This window comes from Harpia harpyja, chromosome 4, assembly GCF_026419915.1.
Source record: "Harpia harpyja isolate bHarHar1 chromosome 4, bHarHar1 primary haplotype, whole genome shotgun sequence".
In the NCBI taxonomy this organism is placed as follows: Eukaryota; Metazoa; Chordata; class Aves; order Accipitriformes; family Accipitridae; genus Harpia; species Harpia harpyja.
The window spans coordinates 82733482-82755430 of record NC_068943.1 but is presented as its reverse complement, the minus strand read 5'-3'; the positions used below and the strand labels follow the sequence as shown (position 1 = coordinate 82755430).

Genomic DNA, 21949 nt, shown 5'->3' with positions numbered 1-21949 from the left:
CTTTGAATTCCTGTGATTTTAAAGCAAAACTCCTTTCTGAGAGCCTTGTGCACAGGCAGGGTGGTGCAGGGCAGCCCCCCACAAGCCTGGGGTACCTGCTGCTTCCTGAGCTCCCCATCAAGGAGTTATATCAATTGAGGGGGAATCTCCTCCTTTTTTCTGCTTTTACGTTTTTGGTTTTTTCTTTTTTTTTTTCTCCTTAGGGAGTAATTTCACTAAGCCTCCTAATTTCAGCAGAAAGCATGATGTGGGAGCCAGAAGGCAGCAAAATCTCTCCAGATGTTATTGCAACGGGGAAGGGAAATCATCCTCGGTTTAAAGGTATCTTGTAAAACATTGCTGCCGGCTTGGCAGAGCCCTCAGGGCACCAGCAGCCCTTCGTTGCCCTGAAAAGCTTCACTTGGACCCCCCCACCCATGACCTAGGAGCTTCATTTAAGCTCAAGGTGGGACCTTGAGCCTCTCCCTGGGCTGAGCTGGGCATAACCTTGTGTCCAGCCCCATCTCCTGGGTGAACCTTGAACCTGTGTTGAAGGTGACCTGGTGTCCACCCCTGGCTTCTGGATGGACTGGGGGCTTGGGTTGTCCATCTGTCTCTTGAGCAGGAGGCCGCAGCTCAGTGCACCCATCACCAACCCTTGTAGCCGTGTCCAGTGTCCATTCCAGGACAGAGTCAGCTCCTATGTGGATTCTCTGATGTCTAATTAGGGCTGAGCTTGTGTTGCAGTTCCTGAGTGGGAGTGTTCAGTGTGGCTCTTTTTTTTTTTTCCCCTCCAGAAAGCAATTTTCATGAAACGTGTAGGATCTTGATAATATTGGAGACCTCTTTTCTTCCACTAATGGGGCAGAAAGGAGCCAGGGGGCTCAAAATTACCAGTGAGGAGCTGAGCTGGATGAAGCACACCTGCACCAGCCTGCTTTCCTAGGCTGAAAATACACTTGGCTCCAAACCCAGCTCTCACCGTGCCAGGTCTCTGCTCCGCAAGCATTGCACTGCCGGGAAGGGGGGAGAGGAGGGTGCCCGGTGTGCCGAGATATAAAACAGACGCATCAGGATGTGGCCGTGGGAAGGACACGGGGTGAGTGCAGGCATCTGGGGCGGCTGCTCCCTGGGTCTGAGGATTGTGGCAGAAAGATGAGCTGTTGGGGTTTCACCTCCTCATGGGCATGCTGTGCTCGGAGGAGGACTGAAAGCAAACAAAAACCTGAGCGTGGGCAGGCAGACACCTGCCTTCTGCTCCTCTCCTGGGTGCAGCGAGCCTCTCCCGGGCCTCAGTTTCCCCATGGAAGACATGACCGAGGGCAGAGGCCATGAGATGGGAGGGGAATGGGTGGATCATCCTAGATCCCCTCATTTCCCCTGCTGCTCCGGGCTGCAGCAGATCACAGCTCTTTAAGGCTGCAATAATCCCCAGCCTGGGATTAGTTTTGCACCTAATCACTGCAGAACAAATACGAAGTTTTATTTACAGAAGCAGAAGAAAGACAAGGCGGGGGGAGCGTGGGGGGGAAGCCTCAAGCACGGCTGATCCCAAGATAATCAGGAGCTGGAGGGTGGGAGGTGATCACTGACCTCGGAGACCCCCCGGCTCTTATGTAAAGGCATGCCATTCCCGTGCTGGAGCCACAGCAGTCACGAGCTCCAGCCCTGTCCCAGCTTGGGCTTGGTGACCCCACAACCTTTTGAATGGTTCAGGCCTGGGCTTTGGGGATTTATGGCCCCAATTCAGCCCCTTCCTTAGGCATGTGCTCCATGGTGAACCCATGAGCTGTCAGCTGCGATGGGAGCCATGGTTTAGGGGAGGATGGAGATGCTGCAAGGGGATGCTGAGCTTTCGTGATGGGGAGGTTGGCTGCTGCAGGTGTGTTGCCCCAAAGCCAGGCTGGTCCCCAGGGATTTGTATTTGCACTGGGTTGGGGTGGCAGCTCTCCTGCTTGAGAGCCCTGTCCCACTGAGATCCCAGCCCACCTGCAAGAAGGAGCTGAGCTGCTGCTCTGAGGGTGGCAAGACATGGGTTTATTTTTCATCCATGCAAGCGAACAGCCTGGCAAGAGGCAAACCGGGGGTGGGAATGTGTTCTGTCTCTCCCCAAACTGCCCTCTGTCACTTGAAGTCTCTGTGGCTTTGCATCTCCACAGTTGGAGATGGCTGGTGGGTGCCCAGACTGGACCGGCTCCTAGCCCTGGGCGCAGGGGCAGCTCCGTGCCTGCCGGTGCCCGAATTTCTCTTTCCCCTGATGCAGACGTTGACAAATAAATAGCTCTTTTCTGCTTTGGCTCTTGCATAGTGGAAAAAAACCTCTGACCTGATTGGACAGAGGAGTACTGGGCTGTGGAAACCCATGGCTTCATTGGCAAACGTGCCCATGGCATAGCTGCCAGCCTGGCCAAATGCCCATGCTTGCACCCTGTCCGTGCTCCCCTGCTGATGGCTGTCTTATTTCAGTTCCATTTCTGAGCTGGATTTGAAGGCCTTTCTCCTGGCTGAGAAGAACTTGACACCCAAGAAGATGGTGGTGATTATGAAGATGAGTGCCAGGGCGAGCAGGACCCAGGCACCTGCTGTGGCTTGATTGCTGGCCAGGGACATGCCCAAGAAATCAGTTCGGCTGGCGCTGGCTTGGGCTGGAGTGGATGGAAAATGGAGAAATGAGGGACATGGTTGGTACCGGTGGCTCTGGGCTGGGGTGTGTTGAGTCACCAGCTCTCCCTTTGCTGGTATCTTGGATGCCCTGTCCCATTTAGACTCAGCTCCATGGGAAACCAGGGAAAAGCATCCAAACACCCTGTGGTTTTTGGAGCGGCCAAGGGGCACCAAGACAACTCCACCTCTTCTACATGCCTCATCCTGGCCCTGGTGAGGGCTGAGCTCTGCCCCATCATGGACCTGCTGTGCTTGGCTGAGCCCTGCATACCTGTGTAAGGAGTCCAGCTGTACTCAGGCCAGCCCAGGACCTCCCCGTTCTTCTTGTTCTCCTCCACCAGCCATGTCATGAGCGGCTGAAAGTAGCTCATCAGGGCATCAGCTGACATGTTGGGCTGCCCCGTAATGACCTCCATGGCTTTGGGCCACGGCTTGCTGAAACCCAGCTTCAGGGCCTCCCTGTGGCAGGAGAAAACAGCTCCAGTGCGTTCCCCATCACCCTCTTGGCCACCAGCCCCAGTGGGTTCCCCATCATCCCCTCGGCCACCAGTCCCAGTAGGTTCCCCATCACACTGTTGGCCACCAGCCCTTCCCTTTTCCCCAGGGCTTGGGCCTCTTGCTATCAGCAGCCCTGGGTACAGTCTGTGCCCCCAGCACCGCAGGACTGCCAGCCCAGGGCACAGGGAAGGAGGTTTTGCATGGGGCAAAGGGGAGGGGGTTTGCATGGATTAAAGCCCTCCAGTGAATCCAGCCTGATGCAGAGCAGTTCCTGGGTGAAAGAGTTAACTTTGCAGGTGCTTTTCTTGAAGCAAGAGGTTGTTTTCCCTAAGGAACAGGGGGCTGCGGAGGAAGAGGAGGAGGAGGAGGAGGAGAAGGAGGAGGACGGAGGGAGACTTCCACCTGCCAGGGTCCCAGCTACCATCTAGTGGCTGCTTTTGCAATCACAGCCCCAGCACCCAGCCCAAGGTGCCCCTGCCCGGGGTCCCCCCTGCCCCCACCCCAGGGCCAGGGAGCAGAGCATCCCATGCTGGGGCAGGGAGGGGATGGATGACCAGGGCTGCGTTGCCTCCAGTCTTGCTGGGCTGGCTTTAAGGTTTTTGGGGACATCAATGTCTTGTCTCTGCCCTGCCCACACACCTACCCCAAGATCTTCCCAGCCTCCTTGGACTGGTAGATGTCACACGTGTGCAGGGGACCCTTGTGCCTGGCTGCCGCACAGAGAGCCTGGTGGAACTGGAACTGGATCACGAAGCTGACAAAGTACCTGGTGGGGGGTGGAGAGGGGTGAGGAGATGGGAATGGACCCTACTAGTGGTTGTGCAAGAGAGGATGTGGCCTCCCTCATCCCCCGGTTGCACCCTCCCAGTCTGGAGGAGCATCACTGGCTTTGGAGCTCCACCTGCATCAACTCAGTCCAATCTGCTGATGGCATTTCTCCTTTAACATGTGTTTTATGGCTGCCTGGGTGGATGAGCCCCTACTCCTCAGATAGCGAGAAATTCCCCCAAATCCAGCCTTCCTCTCCCAGGTTCTGTCACGGTCCCGAGAGCTGCCCAGCACCCTCAGGGTGGTACCACCAAGCATCCCACCAGCCGTGAAACAAGGTGCCATCACTGGCATCTGAACTGGAGATCCTGCTTCTGTGGCCAAGTGGTGTCCTTCCTGCCGCAGTCCTGCTTGCTTACCTGATGTAGGGGACGTTGGCAGGGATGTGAAACTTTGCCCCAGGGTCAAAGTCATCTTCAGACCTTGGTGCTGGTGGGCACAAGCCCTGGTACTTCATCCTGGGCCAGAGAGGGAGAGTTAGCCCAGCATGGGGAGGAGAAGCTGGGGTAAGCTGGGAGGGGACACAGCAGGGTGTCAGGACAGTGTGAGGGGTTATGTATCCCATTGTGTCCCATTGCAGCCAGCTGGACCACAGGGAGAAAACACCCAGCAGGATGATGGCCAAGGCCCTTGCACCAAAGAGGGGTCTGAATTCAAGCACACCTGAGGTTCCACCACTGCTGGTTGTACTCGTCCTCCTTGATCCGCCCATCAAACACCTTCCAGCGCCACTGGTCCATGAGGTACCCGAAGGGCAGGAAGGCGATTTTGTCCAGGGCAATGCTCATCAGGTAGTTAATGTCACTTTCTGCCCAGGGTGGGAAGGTGTGAGCAAGGCAATGCTGTACCCACCTCTCCACCCTGTATGGATCATTCTGCCCAAGAGCAGGGTGTCCTCACCAGATCCTGTCCCCTCCATGCATACAAATCCACCATGCATGTCCCTGACCCCTTCCACCCTGCCCAGCCCACCCTGACCCTCTGCATTTCCAGCTGCCCCCAGCAACACCCCCACCTTTGCTGTGTGGTGCTCCCCTGCCAGCTCACCTTTGTTGTCCGTGACTTTGTCCAGCAGATTGATGCTGTGCAGGTGCTTGGGGGTAGAGACGGACAAAGCCATGACATCCCCGATGGCTTCATGGAAGCCAGGGTTGGCCCCATCGCGGAACGAGATGGGCTGGTCCATGTACTGCAGGAAGTACTGGACGTGGCCCATCTCGTGGTGCACTGTGATTAGGTCGTCCATGTTCACCACGGTGCACTGCTTGATCCTGGACCGGGACATGTGGGATTTGGGGAGAAGAGAGGGCAGTTCTGGGGTGAAAATCTCCAGGAACGATCACACCCTCTTGAGCTCTTTTTCCCTTTGGCCTCCCTTTCCACATGCCCCCACCCCACATCTGATGCCAGGCTGGGCTGGTCCTACTCAATTGGGTTGGTCTCTCTATTTTCTCCTGCATCTCCTGCTGCCCCTGCCCATTCCCTGTCCCTGTTCACTGGCTTTTCTATTCTGCATGGCAGGGAAGGCACTGATTGCCCTCCATTCACCATGGGGCCTCCTGCTAGCAATGCCCACATCTTGGGTACCAGTGGCAATACCAGAGTGGGGCTGCCACAGCCATAGGGCAAGAGACACTGCGGTGGCATCAGGCCACGTGCCCATATTCTACCAAGACATTGTTATCTGCCCCAGCACCACGTCAGCTAGGGCCACCACTTGCTCCCCACGGGCACCTGAAGTCCTTGCGGTTGTAGAAGTCCCAGGCTGAGGCATGACACACCACCTCCCGCCCATCTGCCGGCTTCTCGATCATGGACTTGTCCCAGAACTCCTGTGGCATGGGGATGAGGCCCAGAGAGGTAAAGAAACGGTCCGACTCTCGAAACATCTTCTTGGGTGTCCAGCCCTGGGGAGAGAGCAGACAGAGGACCTGGTGAAGGGCAATGGGGGATGCTAGAGGTGCTGGGGGCTGCGGGAAGGATGAGAGGCCAGGGACAGCCTTATTCCTCTGGGCAGGGGAGATCTTTTGGGGGCAGCTAGAGCTGGATCCAGCCCTTGGCATAGCCAGGTGGGTAGAGAATACAGATGAGGCATGGAGGTTTTTGGCAGCACTCATGTTTGGCAACATGAGCGGTCACAGCGGCCAAAGGGTGCTGGTCCCAAGGGGCTTGCCCAGAGCAGCCTGGAAAAGCACTGACCTGTTGTTTCATGGCCGGGGTGGCATCCACCTTGGTGGCATCTGGGTAAGGCATCACCAGGTCGAAAATGTTGGACCATGACTGGGCCCACATGTTGCCTGGGAAGCACAGGAGGACAATGCATGGCAGGAGGGAGACAGGGAGAGAAGAGCAAAGGCAACCAGCTACTCCCAACTCCTGCACAGGATGGATCACCCTGTCTCGTCCCTGCCCTGCCTGCACAAGGGTGATGCAAGCAGTAGCCTGTCTGTGCAGAAGAGGTCAAGTCACGCTGAGTGTGTTGCCCTTCCCTGGGGCAGGCTGGCCTCTGCAGACCCATCTCGTGGGACCTCGGCCCTTTGGCCAGAGCTGAACGGAGACCAGCCTCAACTCTTGGCATGACTTGGAGCAAACTATGCCTGGTGGGAGACACAGCTCTGCTCGAGCAGAGCCCTTACCTAGCAGATGAGCAGGGATGGGACCCTTCAGGTTTATGTGCTCTGCACCATACTTTTTGTATAGGGCTCGGCGTACGTAGGCATGGAGGTTGAGGTACAGGGGCTGCAGCTGCAGGTACAACCTCTCCAGGTCTTCCTCGAAGGTGGGTGTCTCATACAGGGATCTCCAGAAGGCCCCATTGTCTGTGTAGCCTGTGGTAGGGCAAGAGCAGAAGCTGTCAGACACTGCCCTTCTTGGGCAAGTCTTACTGATCAGACACCCCAGGTCCCTCCATGTCTATGAGACAGTGGAGCTCATGGGAGTTGGTGGGACCTCCACACCCTCAAGATTTTGACCCTCAGTTGGACGATCAGCCCAATCCTCTGCTCACAGGGGGTTAAGACCGTGGTGGGTCTCTAAGGGAGTGGGGCACTGACCATTGAGCACGGCTGCCTTGTTGCTCAGTTCCACATATCGCTTGTAGTTGTTCTTGATCTTCTTCCCAGAAGCATCCCGCCAGCCCTTCCAGGCAAAGAGGAGCTCATCATAGTCCCGTGAGGTGGCCATGATGTCTGTGAGGTCTGAAGAGAGAGCAATGAAGCCAAACTGATGCTGTTGGATGGGCTGGACTGATGCAATGGTGCTAGACCCAACGTGCTGCTCAGGGGCCATCACAGAGAAGGGAGGAAGGCCCCTTCATGACCTTTCTCCATGCCCATATTAAAAAATTCCCTCCTTTCTGGGCTTGTTGCAGATGACTCACTGGACACCCTGCCAGATCTTACCAGGATCCAGTGGGGTGACAGGTTTTGTTCTCTCTGCAGACCTTGGCTACACTGTATGCGGTCTCCATATCTGAGAGGAGGGTGTTATACTGCAAAGAAAATCAGATCATGTAAGCTGGTTATCCTTGCTCCCTGCTCTTGGAGAATGTCACAGCCCATTGAGATGTTCTCAGGTGTTTTCCCTCTGGTCCCTTCCAAGGCCCCCAGATGGAGACAAAGTGGAGTTATACAAGAGGGGACTGGGGGCCAACAAGCAACGTGCCAAGCAGCCAAGGCCCCACTGCAGCCTGGGATAGGCAACCTTCGAGTGGGAAACCCTGGAGACAAGGACCTTGGCTTTGTGTAGAAGGTACCAAACTATCACCTCGTTCAAGGGCAGGGGGTGGCTACCCAGTGGCATTTCCTAAATTTTGGGAGAAGCCTGTGTCTCCACAAAGGGTAGTGGCAAGGGATACCCCCATCCTGCTCTGTCCCCTTGCAGCTCACCTCCTTCAGCTCATTCTCAAGGCAGGGCTGCCCTCTCAATGACACTCAGCTTCTTGAGGATGGCGCGTGACACTTTGGTCCCTGGAAGTCGGAGGGGTCGAACTGCCTGGCCCTCATGCCATACTCAAGGGTGTGCCTAGACATGGCCAAGTTCTTGTCCAGCTACAAGGGCAGGAGGGGACAGAAGAGGAGTTACTTTGAGGACATCCCTGAGACACAAGCCATCCCTAGAAAACACCACCTGGCATGCCATGACTGACAACCTCCCTCTGGCTGCCCTTGTGGGGTACCTCATGCACGACGAGGGTTTTCATGAAAAGGCGGCTCCTGGTTGGGAACATTACCCTTTGGGCTAGGGGCAGAGGCTGCCCTGGGTTTCAGAGCTCATCTGAAACATGCCCTGGGTACCAACTGCCTGCCTTGGCTGTTGCCTCTCCCCACAACAGCCCCAGGATTGTTTCCATACCATGATCTCCTTGTTGTGGTCGGTGATGTTGGTGTTGTAGGCCCAGGATGCCTCGGTGTAGGTGTTCCACACTGCCTCGGCCGTGCTGTTGTACTCAGGACAAGAACGCTTTAGCTTGTGCTTCATCTGCTATTTTGTCTAGAGGAGTAGATAAATGGGGGAAGCGGGGGGGAAGGGTCAGGAGAGTCCTTCTCTTTGAAAGAGCACAACCCCATAGAGAAAGCCACGGCTGAGCTTTTCCCAGAACTGCAGGTCCATCGAAGGATGCCACAACTTGGCAGCAGGTTGAGCCGAGAAATGAGGGCAGAGGGCACTGCTGGGGTGTCCCATTGGGCAGAGGATGGTGATAACAGGACAAGCTGCATGCCCCAGACCCTCCCATGTGAGCAGAAAGGATGCAGCTGAAAACAGATGCCCTGTCACACCATGACTGGTGGCATTGCTACGGTGGCAGGGCAACAGCTTCAGACAATGGTATGTCAAGGGGTTGGCTAATTGGCAGCTGCTTCCTCCACAACATGGAGCTGGTTCTTTCTCTTATCCTGGCATGGAGACCTCCTCCAACCCACAGCAGAGCCCTCCTCAGCACTGTCCCTGCCTGAGGGTTAGTGATGTCCCTTGGGACACCTCTTCCTCTCCCTCCCAGACCCAGGATGGAGCTGCAGCCTTACCAATGCCTTCAGGGTAGCCTTCAGGGATTGGGGGGACGCCAGTCAAATTCAGGCCAGCCCCAGCACCTCGTTGGTCTTGTTGTTCTGCTCCTGAAGCCACTTGATGACAGGGCTGAAGTACTCCAGGAGGGCCCCAGCATCCATCTTATCCGTGCCAGTGAGGTTGAACAGGATTTCCTGCCACGACTTGGAAGACCCAGCTTCTCAACGCTTCCCATACAGAGGAGCGGGTCAGCAAAAGCCAGCATGAGGCCAGGGGACGGATGGGAGAAAAGCAGTGGTGGTGTCTCAGCATCACAAGGGCTGAAGGTGCTATTCTTGAGTGGGACGTGAAACTGGAAAACTTCCTCTGAAGCCCCCACTGTCCTGCATATGGGGACTGAGGACTCCCCATCACATACTCATGCATTTGTTAACACCCAGGAAGTCAATAGGAACTAAACGTGCTTTAGTGACCTCTTGTCTGGGTGGGAGCTCATCACATGGGACAATAGCAGTACTTCTGGTGAGGACCACCCACCCTAACCCCCAGTGCTTCCATGTATTTCCATCCATCCATCTGCAAAGCTATTTCTCCAGCCACCTCCATAGCCACTTTTCCTTCCTTCTTCTTTCCTTCCTTTGCACACCATCAGCTTCCACGCACACATCTGCCCGTGGCGATTGTCCCAACCCTCCTCTCTTCCCACCTGAGTTTGGCTCCAGCCTCTTTGGACATGTAGATGTCACAGGTGTGCAGAGGGACCGCTGTGGTTGGCCGCCTGGCATAGCGCCTTGTGAAACTGGAACTGGAGGATGAAGCTCACAAAGTACCTGCCAAGGAAGCCCATAAAGGTGGACCACTGGGGACAAAGGGAAGCAGACAAGTCCCAGGGCATGGGGAAAGGCACACAGCCGCAACGTCAGCTTCCCACCATTTGTGGTTTCCAAGCATTGGACGGTCTCTGTGTCTTGAGCAGGAGCAACGCATCCCAGTCCCTGCCCACAGAGCTGAGCTCCTCACTCCTCTGCTCCCCAAGCCTCCATCCCCTTGCCAGCACTTCCTCTACCTGATGTAAGGGGTGTTCCCAGGGATGTGGTACTTTGCTCCAGGGTCAAAGTTGCTTTCGTTCCTTGAAACCGGAGCACAGATACCCTGGTATTTGGTTCTGTAGACAACAGAGAACAAGAGCATGAGCATGGAAATAAGGGGTCAGAAAAATCAAGGCAGGGAATGGGAAGGGAAGGCACAGTGCTGAAGAAATCTGCACAATTAGAGTGTGCTTCCATGTATTTCCATCCATCCATCCACCCACCCATCTATCCATTGTTCTCCAGCCATCTCCATGGCTAATTTTTCCTTTTTTCCTTCCTTTCTTCTTTCCTGCCTTCCTTTCCTTCCCCAGCTTCCACACCCCCATCCACCCTTGGTGACTGTCCTCTACCTCAGATACCACCAGTCATAGTTGTAACGGTTTGGGGGCGTGCGGCCACTGAACACGTTCCAGCGCCACTGGTCGATGAGGTAGCCGAAGGGTAGGAAAGCAATCTTCTCCAAGGCCATCTTCAGCAGATAGTTGATGTTGCTCTCTGCATGAAACAGAGCCTGAACCAGGTTGGGAAGGAGTATGGCTGGACAGCACTACGGCCACTAGACTTTTTGTGGGCAAGAGAGTGAGCAGGTCTGGATGAGAAATGAGGACAGCATTTCAACGTGTAATTTTGGTCCCTAGAGAAGGCTGTATAGGATACAGGAGGTTTCTCTAGATACAGCTCCTACCTGGGGCAACATCTGCCTTTTTACTGAGTGGGGACAATGGGAGCGACAAGCACAGTGTCCCCTTACTTTCAGCCTGGCTCTCAGAGTGAGAAGGTCTTTGGTGAGTGTAGCTCTAACAGTTCCCTCTTCACACATTTACCCTGGGGCCTCAGGGTGAAGGGAATTTGATCTGCAGGGCTGTCACACCACTGCAAAGGATCTCATGGTTTAGACCCAGAACCAGAGTCAACTCTAGGACAGGCACCACCATATCATGGGGAGCACAGCGGATGATGACATCTCCTTTCCCCAGTGCCTCGAGGAAACCCAGGGAAAGAAGGTTGGCGAAGGACCCGCTGGAGACCCAGCTGAAGCTGTGGGGTCAGAGAGGGCTTGGCAGCACTGCCCTGAGGGTCTACTGGCTGCCATCGCCATGGTGGCACGGCTGCCAAGGGCTGGTTAGTCGGGCAGCGATGCCTTGAGGCAGGGACCATCTGCTCCGTGGTGTTCATGCAGCATTGGCCCAGTGCTCTTGGCTGCTGCGATGGCTTCCCTGTCATGAAACGTATTTAATGACAAGGCAGGAGGATCCCAGGACCGTCCCTCCTCCACAAAGCAGCTGCCTGCGGCAGGAGTCTGCAAATGCTTGATTTCCTCTGCCGCCGTCTGCTTTGACGTGTCGGCTGAGAGACATTGGGCGGGGGGAGAGACTCTTGCCAAGCCGGGCAGTGCCCTGCGGCGACAATTCCTCCTCCGCTGTGCCGGCTGGCAGGCAGACACGTCACCCGCTGACTGTCCTCATGACTGCGCACGTAAGCGCTCAGTGCCTCCTCCGCAGAGCTACACCGCGAGCTCCTGGGGTGGATGTTTCTTGGTGAGGGAAGGGGAAACACTGGAAAGGTCAAAGCCGATCAAGCACAGAGATGCTGCTTTCAGGTTTGGGGCTCTGATGGAGAAGGGAAGGGAACAGACAGGCTCTGAGAGCATCCCTCCTGCCCTTGAGGGTGAAGAGGATGGATCCATGAAGGGTCCTACATGGACCCATGGAGCCAAGAAGGGGTTATGCATGGACCCGTGGAGGCAAGATGGATCTTACATGGACCCATGGAGACAAGAAGGGTTTGTGCATGGAACCAAGCATGGGTGAAAGGCACACAACCAGCCATAGGGTCTTGCCTGCTCTGGGCTGTGTTGCCGGACTGCAGCCCACCCTGGCATGTCCCAGACCCTTCCTGGTGCATGGGCAGTGCCTGAGCCCTCCGGGCCACCCAGCTCCCCAGGACAGCTGCCATACCTGTGTCCTCAGTGGCATTGCTGAGGAGACCAATTTTCTTGAGGTGGCTGGGGGTGGAGACAGACAGGGACATGACATCGCCGATGGCCTCATGGAAGCCAGGGTTGGCCCCGCTGCGGAAGGAGACGGGCTGGTCCTTGTACTGCAGGTAGTACTGGACGTGGCCCATCTCATGGTGCACCGTGAACAGCTGCTCCATGGTCACCGTTGTGCACTGCTTGATCCTGCCGGATGGAAACAGAGCATCGCCTGAGCTGGGTGAGGGACCCCGGCTGCCTGTGCACACCCTCGATGGGAAGGACCCTCCAGAGTCCCTGAGAAGGTGGCAGCACCCCATGGGGAAGGGAAAAGACCCAGTGGAGGGGAAGGCAGGGCAGTGTGGTTCCCCAAGACCTTATCCCAGAAGGTGACAGATTGGGCTGCATGGCCAGGCTGGGGGTACCCAAAATGGTGACCACCAAGGGGGAATGGAGGAGGGACTTACCCTGTAGTCCTGGGCCCCCTGCATGTCCCCACGCACCTGAAGTCCTTGCGGTTGTAGAAGTCCCAGGCTGAAGCGTGACACACAACCTCCAGCCCACCCGTTGGCTTCTCAAGCATGGACTTCTCCCAAAACTCGGGGGGCATCTCCAGCAGCCCCAGGGAGGTGAAGAACTCCTCTGAGACCCGGAACATGTGCGTGGCATTCCAGCCCTGGTGGGCAGCAGGCAGTAGGTTACGACTGGAAGGGGCTGACAATGCCCTGGACATTGCCTCTGATGCTCTCCCAGCACCGTAGGGATGAGGTGGGTCCCTCTAAGCGACCAGGGTCCTGCCCCTCTCACTCTGATGGGGACCCCTGGCACCAGAAATGGGGTGAGCATTCCTAAGAACCACTGAACAGTGGTGCTGACACCCAGCGTGGACAGAATAGGGGAGCAGGGCTGATGCCCCAGGAAGGCTTGGAGCTGTGTGATGGTGTGGACACAGCCCCCAACCCGGGGACTGGCACCAATCCCACCACACTGTCCTTCCTCTCTGCCCACCCACTGCCTCTTTGGTCACTGTCAGAGGGGGAGTGGGGTCATTACTTTGTCCCTTCCCCTCCCAGACGGCTTTTCTGCTGTCCCCTATGGAGGTATGAGAAACCACTCGCATGGGTCAATGTTATATGCAAGCCCTAGCCAGCACCCCCTGTTTTTGTCGCCCTGGTGCCACCAGTGAGTCCCTCAGTCCATCACCTGCTGCACCATGGTGCTCGTGACATCGAGGTTGGGCTTCCCAGGGTAGGGGGACCATCAGGTCATAGATGTTGTTCCACTGCTGAGCCCACATGTTGCCTGAGGAGAGAAAACAGCTGGAGCAGAGCTGGTGGTAGGTTGGGAGGAAAACAAACACAGTGACAACTGGGACCTCCCTGTCCCACTATGGCCCTGCGTGTGCCCCTCTGTCCTCACCAGCACCCATGGGCACGGGCTGGGAGGGTCCCTCCTCTTACCGAGGAGGTGAGCAGGGATGGGACCCTTCAGGTTGATGTATTTGGGGCCGTAGTAGTCATAGAGCTTCCTCCGGACAAAGGCATGCAGGTTGAGGTAGAGTGGCTCCAGCTGGTTGTAGAGATGCTCCAGGTCATCCTCGAAGGAGACTGAGTCGTACCAGGAGCGCCAGTAGCTTCCCGTGTCCTCAAATCCTGCCAGGGAGGCAGTGATGACGGCCAGCACTGGCCCCTGGGGGCTTCCCCCGACCCAGCCCCAAGAGCTGGGACCCGGGGACAGCAGTAGGGTTTTTGCCCCTTCCCCAAAGTGTTGGCATGGGGGAAATGGAAGTTGGATGCCCAGGAGCATGCGGGATGAGGAGACCAGCAGGGCACCCCATTGCCCCAGTTCCCACCCCGATCCCTGACCACTCCCTGCATCCCCCCATCCCATTCATACCATCCATCCGATAGGCCTCATTGCTCAGCTTCACGAACTCCTCGTACTTGGCGCGCAGCGGGTTGCCCGCGGCATTATGCCAACCCTCCCAGGCATAGAGCAGCTTCTTGTAGCTGCGGGAGGTGGCCATGATGTCCGAGATGTCTGGGACAGAGGGGACAAGTAGTACATGAGAGAGGGGCAGGAGGAGGTCACATCCCACCACAGCTCTGCAGAGGTGCCACCACCATTATGCCAGACCCATACTCGCCCCAGGACAACCCTGATGAACATGAATGGGACCTGCCAACCCCAACCCGCTGGGGATGTGGGGACCAGGACAAACTCATGGCCATGGGGTGCTCAGCACCCCACGGGTGTGGAGGGTCAAGGACTATACCTGGCTCCAGCTCCCAGCAGGTACTGTTGGGCAGGCACACCTTGGCCGTGGAGTAGATTTTGTCCATGTTGCTCAGGATGGTGTTGTACTGTGGGGAAGGAGAAGACATTGGGGCTAGAAGGGGGTGGGAATGGCCTTCAGGAGGGATCTACAGAATTCCCAGCTCCGGAGCATGTGTGTGTGTGTTTGGATGGATGTGGAGGAACATCGGTGTGTTTACCCAGCACATTTTTGGTGAGATAAGCATGTTATCACCCAGAGTTTTACACTCTTTGCATGGTGGGAGCAGGGAGGCTCTTTGGGATAGACAACCCCTGCACAGCCGCTCGCCAAACCTCCCTCGAACGTGGCGTGAGGGCTCGCGGTGTCCCGGAGCGGGACTATTTATAAAACTCTTTGTCAGCGGGGCTGCGGCACGGCCTGTTTATCTAAGCGGGCAAAAAAAAAAAAAACCCCCAAAGCATAAGAAAAGCAGGAGGAAGAGGGGGATTTATTTCTGTGAACTTCAACAACAGCAAACAATAGCAACAGGAGGTTTCCTGGAACCTGCCTGGGGAGTCCATTCCCAGGGAAGGAAATTCCTCCTCTCTGTCCCTCTCTGCTCCCATCCCTCTGCTCCGGCTTGGGAAGAGGGGATGGAGATAGGGGATGGTGGTGGCTGTGGGATGGAGCTGCCTGGGGACAGGCGAGAAATGACTGATGTGCAGGGAGGAGACGTGATGATGTCCGTTATCTGGGAGAGGGCAGGGATGGGTTTCCTGGAAGGAACCAGGGCTAGCACTTCTCTGGAAAGGGTTGTATCGCTGGGCTTTACCAGGGTTTTGGTGGGGAGGGCTGTCAGGGACCCATGGGCCAGGATGGAGGGGGATGGTAGTGCCAGCGTCCCTGCGCTCATGCAGAGGCAAGTGGCTGCCAGTGTCAGCCTGGGCTGGGCAATATTTTCATGCGTGGAAATTGAAATCATGTCGCATTTAGGTAAACTACCCTGAAAGCTCAGGACCATGGTGGGAAACACTCAGGATGTCCTGATGTCCCCAGCACGGAACTGTGTCACCAAGGCACAGCATTTCTGGGCTATCAGGGAGGGGTCAGGAGCCAGGTGGCTGCAGGAGCCCTCCTTTTCAGTATCCCTGAGGAACCTCGGGTTGGGGGGGTCGAGCCAGCTGGCCCCTGGCCATGGACACAGCCTGGCTGGTCTCCAGGTGACGCCCAGGACTGCTCTGTGTAAGCAGGAAATCTCCAGTTACCACTGGAATAGCTCTGAGACGGGGTTAGGGCTGGATAATGGGGCAAGCAGGCACCCCACATTCCCCGGAGATAGCACGCCATCTCCACCCTCCATCATTGTCTTCCCTGTGCAGAGGCCAGGGAGACCATCCAAAATGCAACGGAGAGGCAATGGGCCAGCAACAAAGCCTGGAGGCTTGGGAAACATCCCTTTAAGGGGGTTCACAGCACCCCAGCAATGCCCAGGGCTTCACCGGCACCTCACCTACCTGCTCTCTCTTCGCCAGGGGTAGGTTGGAGGGTCCCAGGGTCTGGATGGAGCCAATGATTTTCCTCAGCTGCGGGTCACTGAAATTGCTCCAGATGCTGCCGTAGAGCTCCTTGGCTTTCTTCCCCCACAGCTCCATGAAGTTTTGCTCCTCCAGCGATGCCTGGACCTGCATAGCAAGATGGGACATGGGGACTCAGTACCAGCCCTGGGACATGCCACAACCCAGGCGACAGTTTGGGGGGCCAGATTCAGACCCACGAAGGCTTGTGGGAGCCAGAGGGGACGGGACACGAGGTGGCAAGCAGGGCTGTCCCCGGTCCGTGACATTCATAGATAGAGACATCAGCTTCCAGCCGACACGGCAATGTCTGCAGCCCCCGCTCGCCTGCAGCGCTCCCGGCGAGCACCCGCCAAGGTGGCCTTTGACGATGTTTTGGAGGCGGCTCTGGGGTGTCGTGGCCCAGATGGGGTGGGGATGCTGGGACAGGGGTGTCCACGCCGTGTGGGCAGGGTGTCCAGGTGCTCCCATGCTGGCTCTGGCAGCTGCCAGACTCCAGTTTCAGAAGGAGGTCTGAAGCCTGGCTTCATTTTATTCCTATTCCTGCTGTTTCTCACCTTTGCAGACGCCCAAAGGAAAGCTACAAAGATGCCACGTTCACTTTTCTCCTTCCTATACCTCCTTGCTAGATTTATACATTTCTCCTTTGGCTGTCTGCAGCCCATGCCCTGGAAGTGCCACAGCTGGGTTTCACCTTGCAGAGGGGCACCCATTTGCACCGAGACCCTGGTTTTGGGTCTCTCCCTGTCACCCATCTCCTGCCAGCCCTGACGTCCCTTCCCAGGGCCGTGGGATGGCCGAGAGCTGCCTGCACTGTGGGGGGTTATTTAGGCAGCTGGAGCTGTGGCCAGCGGCCACGATTTTGGGACGGGGTGTATTGTGGGCAGTCGCATCCCAGCCTGGCCAGTGTCAGCTGTATTTTTGGGAAACATTGACCTTTCAAGAGTGTCCCGGCTCGGGCGATGCGCAGGATGGAGTGAGAAGGTGCAGAGCGCCTGTTTGCTGTCTGGGTGCTGTCCCAGCATGATTTATGGAGCTCATTAGTTGTTATTCGTGGCATTTTTAGCCTGGCTCCAACAAGCCTGGTTTGTTTTATTTTAATCTTCACATTCCCTTGGCTGGCACTAGGGAGGGAAGGGAGTTACGGTGCAGCAGGGTTAGCAGCTGCCCGGGGCAGGCACCCATATGGCCAGGTGACACAGGGGCAGGGATGCCGAAAGTGCTGGGTGCCGCTGGTTGCCCACCGCCGGGCACCCACCACCTCCCTCGGACATCCCAGCACCCAAAGCATCACTCTGGGTACCAGCTGGCCCTGATCCTCCCACCAGCCCCACAGACACCCTGCACTGGAGCAAGATGCTCTTGTATCACCCCACTAAATAGGGGATATCTTTACTGGCGGGGGAGCTGTAGGAAGAAGAGTCCAGCTGTGTTTCGTCTTCTCCTTGAACAGGCGCCTGTGTTTGGTCAGGCAAATTGTACCCTAAACTCTCCTGACAGCTCCGGCGGAGCGAGCCGAGGCTGGCGGCACTGCCCAAGACCCCCACGCCATGGCCGTGCCCACCAGCCCTGGCCCTTTGCCCCCACAGCTGGGAGCTTTTTCAGTGGGGGGTGCCCCTTTGGGGGGGCTCAGAGGCCCCTGGCTGCCCACAGACCCCAAGTCTCCCTCCCAAAGCCCCCCACGCCAGTCCCTCCCTGCTCCTGGTTGCACAGTGAAGATTCAACAGCACAGGATGTGGCCCAGGGTGCTGGCACTGCTCTGCCCTGGGCACCCAGAGAAGTCCTGCATCCATGAGAAGCCCCCGAACCCCAAACACCATCTCCATCCTCTTGCCCAGCGCCCCAGCTTGCAGGAGATGGTACATATCCCTCTCCGGCAGCCGAGCTCCCTGTCTGTCATTCCAGCATCCCTCTGTCTGTCCCTGCATGGCTGGGGGCTGCTGCTTCGTCGTAGGTCCTGGAGGAACCCGCACCGTGGTGGCCTGGCTCAGGTGTTATAGATGTGTCTGGGGTTTTTCTGGCCCAGGGGATCCCCTAAATTCAGCCTTTTGGGTTGTGCTGGCCAGCTGTTAACCCATTAGGAGTCAGTGCCTCCCCATCCCGCCGCACGCCTCCCTGCTGCCCCATCAGTGGGCTGATCTCAGGGGCTGGATCCGCTCCTCTTCCTGGGCTGGCTTGGGAGCTTTGACATCGGAGGGAGCACCTGGTCGTGACCCTTGGGCATTTATTAACACAGGAAAGGGTGAAGGCTGGCCTGGAAATGCTTCTTGAGAAAAGTCCATGCAAGGTGCTTTCCTGGCCCTAACCTTGGACTCAGCGTGGCTGGGATGTTCCTGCACTGTCCGAAAGTCCCCAGCCCCACTGAAATACCTGCAGCAGACACCGGATACCTAACCAGACATCGCGTCAGCTCACCAAAAAAAAAAGGCTGAAGTGGCATTTGGGTGCTCTCGGGTCTCCTGCCACGTTGGCAGCTACCAGACCTGGCCACGACCTTGCCCCCACGCAGAAAGACATGTTTCCTTCCTGCTGCGGGACATGCTGTGCTCCCCCCAATCCCCGGGGGATCCGGAGGGGTTTGGGGCTGTATGGCAGCCCTTGGGGTGCAGGGGTGATGCTGGGGGTACCTGAACGCACGTAAGGGCTGCGCTGACCCCCGTGCATCGCTAGCTGTATGGGGCGGCGGGTATATCTCCGAGCTGCACGCAGCGCTGTGGCCGTGCCCCCGGTACTGGGGCAGCCAGCAGCTCCCCGGGCACAGCAAGAGCCGGGAAAACCTCTGCAGCCTGTCCAGGCACCGTGATTCCCTGGCCCGCGCCGGGCAGGGGCCGTACTGCAGCTCACCCAACCGAGAGCAGCTCCCGGGCTGCTCGAACTCCCTGCCCTGCTAAATCCAGCCCAAACACACACAAATCCCAGGCAAAACATGCAAATGCCTGTGGGATGCACACAGCGTTGCTCTCTGCCGGCACGTAGCTGGGCTGATATCTAATTCCCCATAGCCTGGAGTGCTTTCCTGAAGCTGGCTTCATCCCCTGGGCTGGGGACACAGGGACGAAAGGGTGGCAGCCTCGGTCCTGATGCCACCCCGTTGCTTGTGCGCACTTCGAGCTCCCGGTGTCCGCCCCAAACAAAAAGCCCGCAGCACCGGGACTTGGCAGGGCTCTGGCATAGCACAGCACCAGGATGTGGTGGCACTGGGCAGGGACAAGGACACTTGACACCTGACCCCGGTCTGGGAAGGTAGGAAAGGAAAATAGAAGGTACCTGAAGGAGGCAACCACCTCTGAAAATAACCTGGACTCTGTCCCAGGACCAGGGCCGTCACTCCAGTGCAGAAGCTCTCCGAGGGCCAATCTGGGGCAAAACCCTGCGGTTCCTGGACTACGAGTCCCAGCCCTGGTTTGCCATCCTGAGGTGCCCAGAAAGGATCCCGCAGGGAGGAAGGGGACCACGCCAAGTGTCCCCACCGTGCCCCAGCCCCCCCCCCCCCCCCCCCCCCCAGTAACCCTGGTGCTGGGGACACCCCCGCGGTGACATCACCCCCGTCCCGCCACCCACCTGCAGAGCAGCGTTTTTGTCCGTCAGGTTGGTGTAATAATCCCAGCTGGCCGAAACGCTCTTGAAGAGGACGAGCTCAGCCGAGCTGTTGTAGGCGCTGGCGAAGAGGATGGCCCCTTCCTCAGTGGGTTCATACTGGAGGGGCTCGAGGCCGGGCTGAAGGGCACCCACCAGGCTCAGCCCCAGCAGCAGCCCCAGCGCCGGGGGCATCACGGCAGGAGCGGTGCACGGAGTGGGGGGGCCCCGTTCGGTGCCTTGCGAGATGATAGCTTTGCCTCCGCTGCCGGCTGCTTATAAGCCAGCAGCCTTCGCGCAAACCCTGCCCACCGAGCCTGCCTCCCCTCGTAGATAAGACCGGAGCATTTTGCTCTCCCTTCGGCAGCTCCCGGGCTTGCGGGAAGGAGCGGGGAGCGAGCGCTGCCTTGGGGTGCAAAGTCCCTTTGGCGTTTGGCCATGCTGGGAGGGAAGGGGAGGGGGCCGGGGAAGGAGACGGAGGAGAATTGAGGGAAAGGCGGAAAAAAGAGAAAGGAGGAGAAAGGCTGGGGTGGAGGTGGGAGGCAGTTCCATCCCTGCAGGGTCCCGGTCCCCTCCCGGCTCGGTGCAGGGGGATACGGCTCAACCGGACCATGGTGCTTGGCAGGACATCCCCTCCCCACGCCGGCATCACGCGGTGAACGCCCCTCGGCAGCGCCCCAGCCACCCGCCGCGGGACACGAGGGTGAGCGCAGAAGGGAAAGCATTCACTTGGGGGGCAGCCAAGGTCCGTCTCCTGCTGCTTCTTGCCAAAGTGACCCCCTCGCCAGCGTAACCTCGTTTTTTCAGAGAAACGGAGTATTTCTGCTGTTGGTGAAGGAAATCCCATCCCATCACACCAAGTGTTTTGGACTTGGAGGATTTAGGCTGATGACAAATGAGTAACAAAAAGTTCCTTCAGAATGAAAACCAGACCCGTGTCGGTGGGCTTGATAGCTCCTCTTTTTTTAATTTTTTTTTTTTTCTTTTTAATTAACTAAATCCCTTTCCCCCAAGGCTTGGCCCCAGCTCTGGGAGCCGTTCCCAGGCTGAGCTTAGGCCCTGGCTTGGTTGAGCCCATCACCCCTCGTCAGGGCCACCACCCCATGGGGACACAGCGGACACCTGCCACGGAGGGGACAGCTTTTTGGGAGGGGGCAGAGGGAAACCCCTTGACTTGTTGGCCCCGCTGGGTGCTGCAGAACAGCTGAGCACAGCCACAGCCCCTCGGTGTGAGCCCACGGGGTGACCCCATGGGGACAGCATGGTCCCTTGATAAGGGATGAGTCCTCCTGCCAGGGCTGGGGACCCTACAGGGTGTGCAGAGCCATTTCCAAAAAAAAAAAAAAAGGAAGCAAAAGCCTTTAGGAGCCTGCAACCCTCTGATATCTATTAGACCTCTCTCCAAAAATCACAGCTTCCCACCCTACCCTGCCCCCCCCCAACCTGCACCGGCAGATGTGGGCACCCCAAAATCCTTCATCCCCCTGACCCCAAGCCTGTATGGGCATGCAAACAGCACCGGCACCGCCTGTGAGCCTGGGCATCACGGAGCCGGGGGCGAAGCCGGCGTCCGCCTGCAACCCCCCTTGCTGACCTCTTTCCCCACCGCCCACAGGTCTCTAGAAACTCCAGTTTACTGGGAAGTTGGAAAAAAATGGTTGGTTTGGCTCCAGTTTGGCTGGTGACCAAGTGCTGATGAATGGATATTTCCTGCGCCCCGCCAGCCTCTGTTCCCAGCTGTGCCGGGGAGGGGTTTTCCCGGTTTTGGGGCATTGCGGAGCAGCCTCTGACACTGGTGGGGGCCTCGGGTGAGCACAGCCGAAACGGGCTTTGCAATCTCAGCATGGTGCTGGTATCCAGCAATCCCAGTGAGGGAGGCCTTTTCCAAGGTTGGTGTTTCCGATGGGTGACCCCGCAGGGGAAGGGCAGCTCTCCATCATTTTGCACGTGAGCATCTTCCAAGGCTGGTGCAAGAGGGGCTGGTGCTGCTGCGGGACTTTGTGTTGGGCAAAAGGTTCTCTCAATGGTTGCATCTCCAAGGATGCCCGTGGCTCTGTGGCATCCCATCCTATAAAGCTCCAGCTGGGATTAGGCAGAAAAAAACATCCTACGTGAGGGAGGGTGCTGGCAAATGAAGTAGCTGTTGGCCCAGGAAGGCAGGTGAGATGCCTGCAAGTTTGAAGATGTCCGTTGGTGCCTCTGTGCTGCCCCAAATCCATGCTGTGCCCTATGGGATGTGCTCAGAGACACCCATGGGACACCCTGCAGAGCAGGGGGACCAGTCACCACTGTCCCACCCCTCTCAGGGGTGCCGGACCGGGTGATGGACACCCACCTGCTCCCAACACGCAGGGTACCCAGGGCTGCCAGCGCCACAGACCAGAGGGACGGGAGGTATCGAAGGATGTGGAAAAATGCGTTGCCACGGAAACGGATGCTGAACCGCTCTCGGGGATGGGGGCTCGGGGGACGCTGGGCGAGATGTGGTGTCCCCGGCGGC

General features: G+C 57.5%; 1 protein-coding gene across 1 annotated transcript; it reads right to left on the bottom strand.

Annotated features, from left to right (window-relative positions):
- Positions 1-1501: 1501 nt before the first annotated feature.
- On the bottom strand, positions 1502-20144 carry ACE (angiotensin I converting enzyme). Its single transcript, XM_052785106.1, is given in 33 exon segments — positions 1502-2624; positions 2915-3102; positions 3785-3907; positions 4329-4427; positions 4633-4777; positions 5017-5240; positions 5704-5876; positions 6169-6266; positions 6606-6797; positions 7023-7166; positions 7371-7383; positions 7385-7459; positions 7857-7874; positions 7876-7926; positions 7929-8018; positions 8323-8418; positions 8420-8460; positions 8994-9030; positions 9032-9052; positions 9054-9193; positions 9642-9735; positions 9737-9806; positions 10043-10141; positions 10418-10562; positions 12026-12249; positions 12546-12718; positions 13246-13296; positions 13298-13344; positions 13503-13694; positions 13939-14082; positions 14318-14405; positions 15814-15981; positions 19435-20144. Coding segments are annotated over 33 exon segments (3861 nt in total). The 5' UTR covers positions 19645-20144; the 3' UTR covers positions 1502-2436.
- Between the last annotated feature and the right edge of the window lie 1805 nt (positions 20145-21949).